Source organism: Canis aureus, chromosome 31, assembly GCF_053574225.1.
Source record: "Canis aureus isolate CA01 chromosome 31, VMU_Caureus_v.1.0, whole genome shotgun sequence".
NCBI lineage: Eukaryota > Metazoa > Chordata > Mammalia > Carnivora > Canidae > Canis > Canis aureus.
The window spans coordinates 17,875,449-17,888,151 of record NC_135641.1 but is presented as its reverse complement, the minus strand read 5'-3'; the positions used below and the strand labels follow the sequence as shown (position 1 = coordinate 17,888,151).

The following is a 12,703-nucleotide window of genomic DNA, read 5'->3' as shown; positions in this document are numbered from 1 at the left end:
CAAACTTGAGTGTCCACTGCTATACCTAATCATGCAAAATGATTCAAAAGAAATAAGCATAATCTCTGCCACTCAAGGCAGTTTCATTGATGAGACACAATCAAAAAACATTTTGTTAAATAAGGATTCTAACCAGGTCCCTGGGAGGAGCTTAATTTTCATACACAACACAGGAATTTGGAGTACCAGGCAGTTCTGTTCCTTGCTTGAGGAACAGAAATTGGGGAAAAAATGGCCAGGAATACTTTGGAACCAGCTGGTGTGTCTGGTCATTGAAGGCTGGGTTTTTTTTGTTTTTGTTTTTTAATAAAAGTAGACACACAAGTTGACTCAGCTTCCTCAGAAGTACTCCTAGATGGTCAGAAACACACCCTGAGGTAGGAGAGAATGAAGTGTTTAGCCTTGTTGTCTGGTGGAGAGATTACATTTTCAGTCACATCAATTTTACATGCCAATGTTTTCTGCCTCAGGCCTAAATGTTTCAGGTTTTCTGAGTGTGTTTCAAGAACTACTGAGATAAAAGCTACTGATTGGGCATCCAGTAAGATTCATAAGTACTGTTAGGGGAGACTCCCTGAATCCTAACAAAAATAGCGAGAACAGTAGCAGTAGCAAAGGGTGGGAACAATCAGGATGGAAGTGCTGTTGGGAGTGGCACAAGCAGCCACTGCCAAAAACCCAGAGATGAGAGAGAGCAGCTGCAGGAACAGGACTGCAGCCCTGGGGACGCCACACTGAATGTTGAGAACCACAACCCAGGATCAATGTAGATATTAGGTGCTGTGCTCACGGTACATAGGGCCCAAGATACTTTTAAGGACCCGTTTTAATCTCTCTTAAAAACAGAACCCCCGAAATGATTGTTATAATAACGAAACTATAATAATAAATCCAGTCTGAATTCTCTTTACCCTTATACCAGCACAGTCACAAGATACAATTTTTAACTTTTTTTATGGAGAAAGGAGACCATGAAGCAAAAGTGCTAGGGCCTGTGAAAGTCATCGTATCTCCCTGCACCAACCACTCAGGCCAAAGGAAATGAATGTGCATGTGGTAGGCTGGGAATCCTGGTGGCTTTTGTGGGTAGAGGTTTAGAGTTAAAGACTGTGGAGATTGTTATCCATGACTTTCTCCCACCCATCCCACCCATCCCCCCCCCCACCCACCCCAACCCCCCTGTCTCCCATCCCTCCCTCATGCAGAGTCTGGAAGTTGCCAGCTAACCCGTCACACACACCAGGGGTACAACAGTAGACGGTAGAATGAAAACTTCCTAGAGTTCCTAGGATAGATGAGTGGAGAAGAGTTCACCTGTCATCAAGGAAAAACAAGGCTGGGGAAGAAAAACAGAATAGTGAGGAAGAAGGATATGGAGGTTCAATTGGAAGCCCTCTTTTTAAATGCGCTGCGTCATTATTTTTAAAAAGAGAGGCAGTTTCTTCACCGCAACTTGACTTTCCTTGGTAAGGAATCAGAAATCACATTATTTCTACCTACAAACAGATCCCTGAACCAGTAGTGAATTCATCATGATTTGTGAAATTCCACATATGAATCTCTAGTTAAGAAGAGAGAATTCTGTCCATGCTTCCTAAATTGTATCTAAATCAGTACTTCCTTCTGTATGATTAGAATCAAGGACGAGGCCAGTATGCCCAGATTTAGTTCTATTAGTACCACTTTTAACATTTACAGAACATTCTGTTGGAGGAGGGGAATAGGGATGAGTTGACTGTAACTGTGATCGAATCAGCATGATCTGGACCTTCCTCTATGCTGGAAGAAAGCTATAGGAACGCACAAAATGAGAAAGGACACAACATGGTAGGCAGGCATCCCCAGAGTTCAGAGGACACTGGGAAGCATTTCTCTCTGACATTCTCCCATGTTGGGAGTTTGAAGACAGCATGACACTTACCATGACATTTACCTTTCCAAGTAAAAGAAGGTTGTCCTGGCTCTGCACATGCGAGACGAGACAGCCATCAGAAGTTAGCCTTTTTGTGGCCAGTTTCCTGCAGGTGCATATAAGTCCAGAGTCCAGAATTTATGGGATTTTTCAGCTACATGCAAAACTGAATATATTTCCATTTCAAACAATATTGCTAAAATAATATCAGTGGCAGGTATTTGCTCGCATATATGTATAGAAAGGAAATATATATAGTACATTCATACTTATAAAGTTGATGGTAGTTTGCCTATTCTTAAGACATTCATCCTTAAAAACTGTTTAATCTCCAATATTATAAATATGAAACATTGGGGAAATGCATGAAAATGTCAGGGTTGTTATTTTTATTTTTTATGCCTGTTTTTTCTCAATTTTTGGCAACAGCATGTTTTAATTTTTATAATTAGTGCTAGGGCCTGTGAAAGTCAAAAGGAAGTCTATTTTTTAAATTCATATGTTCAATAATTTGGGGTTAGCAGAGATGTGTAGTATTGCAGACTTTTACTTTTCCCCTAATTTGCTATTTTTCCATTTCTTCTTTTGAACATCTCTAATGAAAATACTCTGGATTATTGTCAATAGATTAAGAATAATAAAAATGATTTTTAAATTGCAATCTCCATAGTAGTAGTAGTAATAAAATTTGTAACTAGAAAATTACTTATGAATGGGCCATGTAACTGTGGAATTTCATGCACCCAAAATTAATCTCAGGAAAAATCCTAGTAAAGATGTCATTTTTTTTTAAGTTTTATTTATTTATCCATGAGAGACACAGAGAGAGGCAGAGATACAGGCAGGGGAAGAAGCAGGCTCCATGCAGGGAGCCCAATGTGGGACTTGATCCCAGGACCCCAAGGATCACGACCTGAGCCAAAGGCAGACCCTCAACCACTGACCCACCCAGGCGTCCCATAAAGATGTCATTTAATAGCAGAGTTAACATTTAATAAGGATTAGAGTGATGCTATGGCTTACAAACCTAATAAGACCTACAGAATAAAAAGACATGTATATACACAAAATCTATAGGTTAGTGTTCCATGAGGATAAAAGAAACAAAAACATTTTGGTTGCAATATGCTCATGAGTGAAATTATGGTTGGTCAATTCTTCTTGACCATTGCACACTGAAGAAAATACCTGTCAAAAATGTTTACTTAGATCCAAACTCTGTGATTATACTGAGAAGTGGCTGCTTCTCAAAACTCAAGTGATGTAAACAACCTGCATTTATGGCCAGCAGTGAGAGGGCTATGGGAGAAGAGAAGCAGACTGGCTGGCAGGCTGCTCGGCCACATACTAGCTTCGAAGCCTTGGCTAAATCACACCATCTCTGAGCCTCACTATCTATCTAGCAAAGATCTTTTGTATCCCACAGAGCTTTCATGCGATCATATAAATAAAAATAGATAACACACCTAGCTGAGGGCCTAGCACATGCAGTGTCTCCAAGTAACTTAGTCTCCCTCCCTATGAGACCGGCCTGCAGCCAATACCTCCTCATCCAAAGACAGCTGGTAGCTTCACAGCCTGTGTATCCAGCCTGAGAAGATCCTGTGACTTCAGTTCTTTGTCCTCTGTTGTTTATATACTATATTAACAGAAAGAAGTGAGCCAACACTGGGCTTCCTTAATAAATGTTAATGTCACTAGCTATGCTATCTGCATTTCATTCATTTATGCCTGGTCTTATAATAGAAGTTTATAAAAAAGATTATTCTCAAGAACTATTATTTGTTAGAACGACTATCATTTTATGTATTTCACTGGTGGGGAAGCAAAATGATAAAAGAAACAAAGAAATATTGAAGAATTTCCTACAGCAAATCACCACGAAAAAGAGAAATTTCTCCATATGGTGATGTTTTCGAAACAAGTCAAAACCCTCTGAAGAAATTCAGTAAGGAAGTGGGAAAAGGTGATTTTGAAGTATTATTTGAAAAGAAATAGGCTGAAATAAATGACTGGAGGGTGTCCCAATGTGATAATCAACTTGCAAGATTTCTCTGTTCTTTTCTGTTGTTGCTAAGAATTACATAGAAGCATACAGGCTTAATGTAATCTAAATCCACTTATATGCTTGAGCGTGTATTTCATTATTGCTGTCTCCATGTTATTTTAGATAATAGATTAATACTGAGTTTTCAGCATGGTTATATTTAGAAAACTGAGTTTGAAGTCTGGATAATTATGCATATAGAGTTGTTACAATGCTTTAAGCCACTGACTTAAAAAAAAAAAAAAAAAACTTGTATAGGTGTGTTACTGTCATCCCTGCAGAGCTGCTGATAAGCAAAGTTGTACAGTTCCGTGAATTGCCAAATCAATTATCAGCCAGATTCTGAATTCTAGAAGTGTTACCCCCCAAGATAAATGGACAAGTCAGAAATAACACAGCTTGATTTTTAAAATACCAGGTGGAGGTGGCAATATGGCCGAAGGGAAATCTTGCTTTGATATATGAATGTATTCACTTGATTTGGCAGTGTATTAGATACTCTATCTGGAACCATGGAGATGTCATTGTGGCAGACTTTCCCATTCTGTTCTCGGACTGTAGCACACTTGTAAAAACAGTGAGGCTCGTGGGGTAATAACTCAAAAGCCAAAAGGCTATAAGGAAAAAAAGTTGCTAGCAGGCACTAACATGGGTGTCATGACTCTTTTCAGGTAGTAGGTGTAACCTTGAAGAAAAAGTGGCACTGTCTTCAAAAAAGTGACCTGACCCTGGCTTTGGTGGGTTTTTCTGCAAGAAATAAAAAGCACCGCATGTGTTTATTATACATCCTTTCTAGCTGACCACTGCTTTGTTCTAGAGTTCAGCATGAAAGGACTAATTTTTTGTTTTGTTTTGTTTTTTGTTTTAGTGAAATGGCATGTCCGTTGCTAATTCTAGCTATAATAGTTGCACATGTGAAAAATATCTATATGTAGTTTATGATTGGTAGCATTTCAAATAAATGGTATATTGAAATATTGACCTGAAATTTTTTGAGATGCTTATCAATTGACATTTTTTTCTTAGCCCAAGAACAGATTCTGAATTATTATTATTATTATTTTAAAATTATACCTTGTAACATTAGATTTGTTCTTTTAAATATATTAGGAATTTAAATATAAGCATGCCACTTTATTTATTGCTATATTAGTAGAACTTCTTGGAGCATGGAAAGAATTCTTCACAAATGATTTTGCTCTTTTAAAAAAATAAGCTGCAAAGATATTTGTTAAACTATATTTAGTCTGTAAATGAGTGTAGCTTTTAAGGCTATATCACTTTATAGTATGTAATGTTTCATCCAAATAATCTTTATATTTTGAAAAAATGTTAAATAGCTTAATAGTGCCACAATACATATTTTCCCAGAATTCAGAATTGTACACATCTCTGTTTTAGGAAGTTCAAATTGCTTCATAAAGAAAAAACCTGGTATTGTTATGCACCCCAATTTGTTATGCAGTAAATCATTGTTTCTTATTTATTTTTCCAGAAGTCAGTTATTTTAAGAATTGTGGCCATATGTACTTTTCAGAATACATATGGAAATTACTGTGTTATATGGACTAAATAATATCTCAGTAGTTGATATTCCATCGTGAGATGACACATTATCGTTCAGTAATGCTAGTTCTGTTAAGTCAAAACAAACCAAAGAAACCTTCAGATTGTAAAGAGCTTCACACATTTTAAAATTTAGTTAACTACAGAGAAAGTGTTTCTTTGTTTTCATTAATAAAAGCTGCCACTCATTACATTTTAGAAAGGTAATGCCTGAGAAAATAGTTTTGCTTCCTAGAGGAAACCTACCTTCTAAATACTTAAAGCCCTGTGCAAGCGCAAGATCATAATGTAACTCCATCCTTTTTTGCTGCATGGAAACCATCAAGATTTATCAACCTCTGGAGTTAATATTGTCCCTAGCACTTAATTCCCTTCTAAATAACAAACCCCCATATGTCCATTTTTGTATCTTTGCCTATGACATCACTATATGCTTCATTTGTATCTTAAGTAGATTTACAATACAGATACTCATGTGTGATCTTAGTATAAATTATTTTTTCTAGGGAGGCTTTGCCCAGAGACCTGAGAAAATGGACGTTTTTGTTTTTAAAATGTTTAAAGATTATTTAATTTTTACATAGTATAAGATATTTCTAATTGGGTTGGGAAGATGATATTTTGTTTTGTTTTTTCCATTATGCCATATCTACTCACAAAAACTTAATAATCTGGTAAACTAAAAAGACAGAAAGCCAGCATACCCCTTCACAGTACAAAATTATGCTTGTCTGAGACAAAAAATGTGGAGATATATATTCAGTGCTTCAATTATTAATCGTCCTTTATTTACATCTAAATTTATGGAATTCTCCAATTAAAAGACATTTCTAAAATTATATTAAAATTCTTTGGTCTCAAAAACATTGAGAGTTGAAATTTTTTTTCACCAAGGTCATACCATCTCCACAAAATACACAAGCTGGGTGAATTTCTGTGATGTTAGGCCACTGAAGAATTTTTAGAGATTTTATGACACTTTTACTGTTTTTATGCCCATTCCACTCAAAAATGACAGGCTCCAGGGACTACCCAGCAAAATCCCTCAGCGCAAGTCAGACACTGATCCTGATCCCTATCTCAGACTCCTCACTATCATTCAAAATACTTAAGGATGTTATAGGAACAATTAGTAAATGAATAGGCAATCCCTAGTGTTTTCAAATCGATACTATAAAAATTATGTTCATGTCATGTAAATTGCCTTAAAATATATGATACATATAAAATACTATGTTAAAATTAAATATAGCATGTCAGCTGTAAAGGTGAAAAAGTAGCTAACTAAAACTTCACAAATAATCTTTTTTCAGATTTTGTGTGTTTTCTCCTCAGCCAAAAGCCTCAAGATTCACTTGCAGCAGCCTACCTCTTCATTTATGTTGGATTGCTCTTTAAACATTAGAATATCTTGTAATAATAAATTAAAGATTTCTCCTGACACAAGTCATTGTTGATTTCACTGTTATAGGGAAAAGGCTCTAGGGCGGCAGATAAGGCTGTTGCCATGGTGATGAAGGAGATACCGAGGGAGGAGTCTGCTGAAGAAAAGCCCCTCCTTACTATGACATCACAGGTGGGCAGACCCATAGGGTTCCTGTAGGAAGCTGACATATGTTAATATATCAGACATTGTGATTTTTAACTAGAAAAAAAAACATTAACTTGAACCAATTTTTAAAAACACAGTTTCAATGAAACAATTATACAATATAAAATGAAAACCAAAATTGCTAAAAAAGTTAATTACATCATTTAGTTATTTGTGGATATTACTTTTCATTACTGAACTTTAGTTTTTTTTTAAAAATGTATATGCAAGTAAACCATGTTACTTCTTTTTAAAGGAAACTTGTTAACAACTTTGGGAAAGAATTAACAATTAAGCTAATGGTACATTTGAACAATAACAACCAAAAAAAAAAAAATCAAATTCCTGTGAATAAATACAAGTTCTATTGAATACATATGTCAGTTTACCAGTAGAATATCTAAATTTTCTTAAATGTTAAATATATTTATGTTGTGACTATATGCATACTACATATATGTCTATACATATTTATGTGGATAACTAATTTACAGGAATGAGCCAGAAGTCCCTGTCCCCATGCAGAAAATGGCATCTGTGACCCTTCTTATACTTAGTGACCTTGACAACAAAAATATCATCTCTATTATAAGCGCATGAGAGCCATTTTCAGCATTTATTATAACAAGTATAGAAAAACGTTTGCATTTGTATGCAAAGACACGCTGAGACTGTGAATCCTGTATGTCCTCAGGGACTTTTGAAACACCCTGTAAAATCCACATAAATATGTATAATATCCTCATCACCACTCTGTGGAACTATCAGTTTTAAATTCTTAAATGAAAAATTTTTTACTTGCATTTATCTTACAATTTAGATTAAATTGTTATCTTAAACATTTCTTTTTCTCTGTAATGCAATAGTAAATGCAGTGATTCAGTTCCAATTATATGAACATGCCTAGAATTAGAAACATGTCCATTTACAGTCCTCATGAAAGACATTTATATCAAAAGCTAAATTATGGCAACTTATTTTTAGAACATCATCAGATCACATCCCCAGCTGCTGCCAACATGTGTGGTTTTATTTTACTCTAAACACTATGTTGTAAGTAATGAAAATCATAACAACATACAACAATCAAAATTGAATAATAAAAAAGTTATCAAAGATTCCTAGGACTTTGGGATAAATTTTATATTGTGAGTTTTTTATCCATGAAAAAGAGATGCTTCTTCCCAATTACACATAGTACTAGTTAGAAAGAAATTTGCTTTATATTTATCAAGGTCTCTATTCTTTGCAGAGTAAAATTTACAGAGTAAAACATATGCAGTTTTACACTGATCTCCTGCCCTTTGTAGAATCCATGTCCAAAATAGCTCACAGTTCCTCAGGTAAATACTATGGAAAGTGAGAACTAGTTGGGAGTTCTTGGCTAATGACAGCCATATTCATCAGGAGATAACACCTATCCAGATTTGCAATTGGCACAGCGGTGCTATAACATATCATTCAGAACATCAAAGTCAGAACAGCCTCCAGTACCCAAAATTCTTTTCCATAAACCATGCAGTGCTATATGCTTTCCAGTAATCCCTTTCAAAGGTCCAAAATTTCCATCATTCTAAGCTTGAATTTAAAATTTAATGCAAAATAATATTATTTTTAATTTAGAAAAGAAATTGTGATTATTACCATTTTTTCATATTCAGAACATTTGTGTGTAGCAAGCTCCTTTAACCCCTGTCTAATGTTGCATTAACTGTTTTTGAGATACTAGTTACAATTTTACTGCATGAAGATTATGTAATGCTTTCTTTGATGCATCATATTCTTGTTGCATACTGGCTAGTTTATGAATCAGCAAACGGAATTCTGATTCATAAAATGTAATGCACCTGTTGTGTTGATAACTTTATGGAATTAATTCAGTGACAGCTGTGATACAATTATTTCTCAGTCAAATGCAGCTTTATTAGTTGACATACTTTTTCCACTATATACAAGTGGCTTCTTCCCTGCTATGCACCAGTGGCGTGCACAAGCCAAAAAGCAGCAGAATGATCTGAAAAAGTGAGTACTTCTCATAGCAACCATAGCATCCAATCTGTGTACCATACCACATTCCTACTTGTTATCCTGTGTGAGTGTACTAGTGTCTTGAAATATGTTTGTCCCAGCATCTCCTGTAAAGCCCCTTATGACATACTGCTCCTACTGAATACATTGACTCATCTTCATCACTGGTATGTCCATGCCAGCTGCACTCATTCATAGATTCCAGATATGTCCAAAGCTCATTGCTGTTCCCTCAATAATGTCCTTAAGACAATCATAACTGATTAAACACAAAATAAGTTCTTGAAACACTAACTTGCCCCCAACTTATTTAATAAGTGTTCAGTCAGCAGGTTGTAAGTGTAGACTAGTTTATATTGAAGCATTGTTTGTATTATGTGATCATTACAATCACTTTTAAAGGGATTTAGCCAAGCATACTCCAGTGAAGTCATTTATAGTACAGTGAACAAAACAAACTACAACAGAAGAGTTGGCCAAGTGACTTGAACTTAGAAATTGCTGGGCCTCTGAAAGTTGCTTTCTGTTTAAATTAATTATTAATTCTGTATTAGCAAACAATATGTCAGACACTTCATAAAAGCTCAGGTTCATGCTGCCCTACACTAACACTTTTAAATCAAGTGGTATGTAAACAAGTGTGCATTGATGAAAGGTCTGAAGGAAAACTAGGATGTCCTCAAGTCTTTGAGGGAAAATGTTTCTCTAGGCCTGTGCTGTCCAATACAGGAGCCACTTGCCACACATGGCTATCGAGTGTTTTGTGGATCCCCACAATTGAGATATACTCAGAGTATAAAATACACACCCAATTTTGAAGATTTAGCCCCAAGGAAAGTAATAAACTATTGCATTAATAATGTTTATATTGATTACATGTTGAAATGATAGTTTTGGGATACATTACACAAAATAAAATACATTCTTAAAGTTATTTTTCAACTGTTTCTTTTCAATTTTTTATAAGTGGCTACTAAAATATTTTCAATTAACAGGTTCTCATGGTGTTTCTATCGCATGGCACTCCTCTAGACTGTAATAGTATAAGTTAATCCAATTTGAGGATAGAAGGAACAACTATGTGCCAAAAGATTACTTATATCATACAAAAAATTATTATTCTTTGTGAGAATGAAATTATGTTAGCAAATATTTTTTCTCATAAGGAACTATTAAAAGTTTCCATTTTAACTACATCCCCTGGTACTTTTTTTTAGAAAGATATATCCCACTCATTTTGAGCTATAGAGTACAATATCTCAAAACTATGTATTTTAGTCTTCTTGCTAGGGGAATTCTTTTTTTTTCCCACAAACTCAGCCTTTTTGTATCTATCCATACCCACTCCTTATTACCTGGATATTGATATTTTTTGTGTGTCTGATAAACATGAAAAGAATAATGCCCTTGATTGGAAAAACATTGTCAAGGCTACTAAATATACCAGCTTGAAACAATTGCTTTATGTTTCCCTGCCTGCATCAATGACAGTACTGCCCAGGCTGCAAACAGTAATATCAGTTCATTTTCCCATGAACAGATTCACATTTTTTAAGTCTAACTATTCTGTCAAGAAAATATTTATAGCCGGTTGACATTTAGATCAAGTCAAAGAGTTGAAAGTGATTATGTGGCTGTCTTTTACAAGAAGACTCCCTGGGACCCGTATGTAGGACGTGGGGTGGAGGGAGGGGGCAGAACAGAACTATTAGTACTATTACTAGCTCACAAGAAATTAATTCTGTCAGGTGTCAGAGTTACTACGACAAAACTCTCAAAGTTTGAATACTTAAAGGAGGCATGCTAGTTAGTTAGTTAATTAGTTAGTTGTCTCGTCTTTTCAATGGATTGAGTCAGTTAACTTCGTTTTGACAGCATCACTATTTTGATGGGCATCACACAATTTTCTAAACTTACATAAGATTAATAAAGCCATAAATAAGTAGTTCAATTACAAAATTATGAATGAAAACCTACTTAAAATGGCACATACTTTGAATCAACAATGTTATAAATAATAAAGGAATTTTCAAATGCATAAAATACATCTATTAAAATTATATTTATGTTTTTATATAGAAAAAGCAATCTTAATTTTTTCTATTATTTAAGTGAGGTAAGAGACCTGGTATATTATTACAAATTTTTTAAGCCAAAGTTCATCTCTGAAATACTGTCAACTGTTTTTAAGCTTACTAGCTTCAGTGTTTTAACTTTTAAAATTACTCTTTAAGTACTAAAATGTTTAAAAATAAACACAGAATATTTTACTTTAAACTAAAATAACAGTTTGAGATCTTCAACTTTAAGTGCAAAAGAATGGGACAATGGATTATTAATTATCATTTACCGACCTTGTTTTCATCCTGGAAAATGCATTTTGGTTTGGAGTTAATTCTTAGTGATGGAAGTTATCACAAATCTTTAGCTCTGTATTTTTTCATGAAACACCTAAGCAATACATTGTTTCAAGTTAAATAAACTTAGATTTAAGTCACAAAACAAACTATATAAACATACACTGGAGTTAAGTAACAGGCAGTCTTTTTTTTTTTCAGGCAGTCTTCAAAAGCAAAATACTTTTTTAGTTAAATAGTCCCCTGTAGCTTAAATTATGTAATAATTTATTTTTTTAACACTACAATTAGAGAAATTCAAGTTGAACTAAGGCAAATGTATTTTTAGAGAATGTTTTAAAACAGATAAAAATTTCTTCAAATTGAATGTTATTATCTGGATTCTGCTCAATACTTAAGCACAGTATTAACATAAAATAAGAACCAATTTGGTCCTGTGGTGGCTAATATTAGCCACATTAACTGGCGGGTCTAAGTCATGTACATAAATTGAAGGCATTTGCCTGAATATTTTATTCACAACCTATGTTTACAAGGAAAGTGTAAAGGTTCAATAATCTGTTGAATTCTGGGTGACCAGGAAACTCCTTTATGCAAGTGCTCAACTGTCTCCTACTCCTGTGATTTTCTTTGATTTCCATGCCTACTGACCATGTAAGGGTTTTCCCTCAAAGTCTTCAAATTTGGATATCTGATTTAAAATCCCTGAGTGAGGTGGTAATGTTGTCCTGAAGTGTCACTGGCCTCCCATTTGCTTTGGCCCATTTCCTTCTTCCAAGAATGGTGTGGGGCAGGCCTATGCCCTTATTTTCCTCATGAGGCATTAGCCCGTTGCATTTTTGACCGTTTGGAAGAAGCCTTGCATTTGGAAATGAACCTTTAGGTAACTCTAGGTTTCCAAACTTTTAACTGTGAAGCTTAGGGAAAATGGACTTAGATGTGGTTTAAAGCCTGCCAGGAAATCGGTTAACATTTCTGAGAACCACCGCTTCCCTGTGAGTTGATCAAACTCAATACGAAATTGAGGATACTCATATAATCATTATTTTGTACATTCCACCATTCAGTTTGACTATAAATCAGTTAATATTTATTAAACTGTTGCTATGAGATCCAAAAGTTAATTGAATAAGATCCCTACCCTCAAAGAAGTCATAGTCTAGTAGGGGAAAAACAGGTGAAACTAAAGTATAAAACTGGGT

The 12,703-nt window shown here is 34.8% G+C and overlaps 1 protein-coding gene across 25 annotated transcripts in view; it reads left to right on the top strand.

Moving 5' to 3' along the window:
- Positions 1-12,703, top strand: part of PEX5L (peroxisomal biogenesis factor 5 like) — a 325,883-nt gene that overhangs the window by 208,831 nt on the left and 104,349 nt on the right. For 12 of the 25 annotated variants that reach the window (XM_077879759.1, XM_077879748.1, XM_077879753.1 and 9 more), the window contains one exon: positions 6,997-7,101. The exons of 4 other annotated variants lie outside the window; for them this stretch is intronic. In XM_077879759.1, the coding sequence (XP_077735885.1) occupies positions 7,033-7,101 (69 nt within the window). In that variant the 5' untranslated portion in view covers positions 6,997-7,032. Of the gene's footprint in view, positions 1-4,630; positions 4,697-6,996; positions 7,102-12,703 lie in introns of all 25 variants that reach the window. 9 more of the 25 variants (XM_077879743.1, XM_077879756.1, XM_077879747.1 and 6 more) reach the window with 1 other exon arrangement.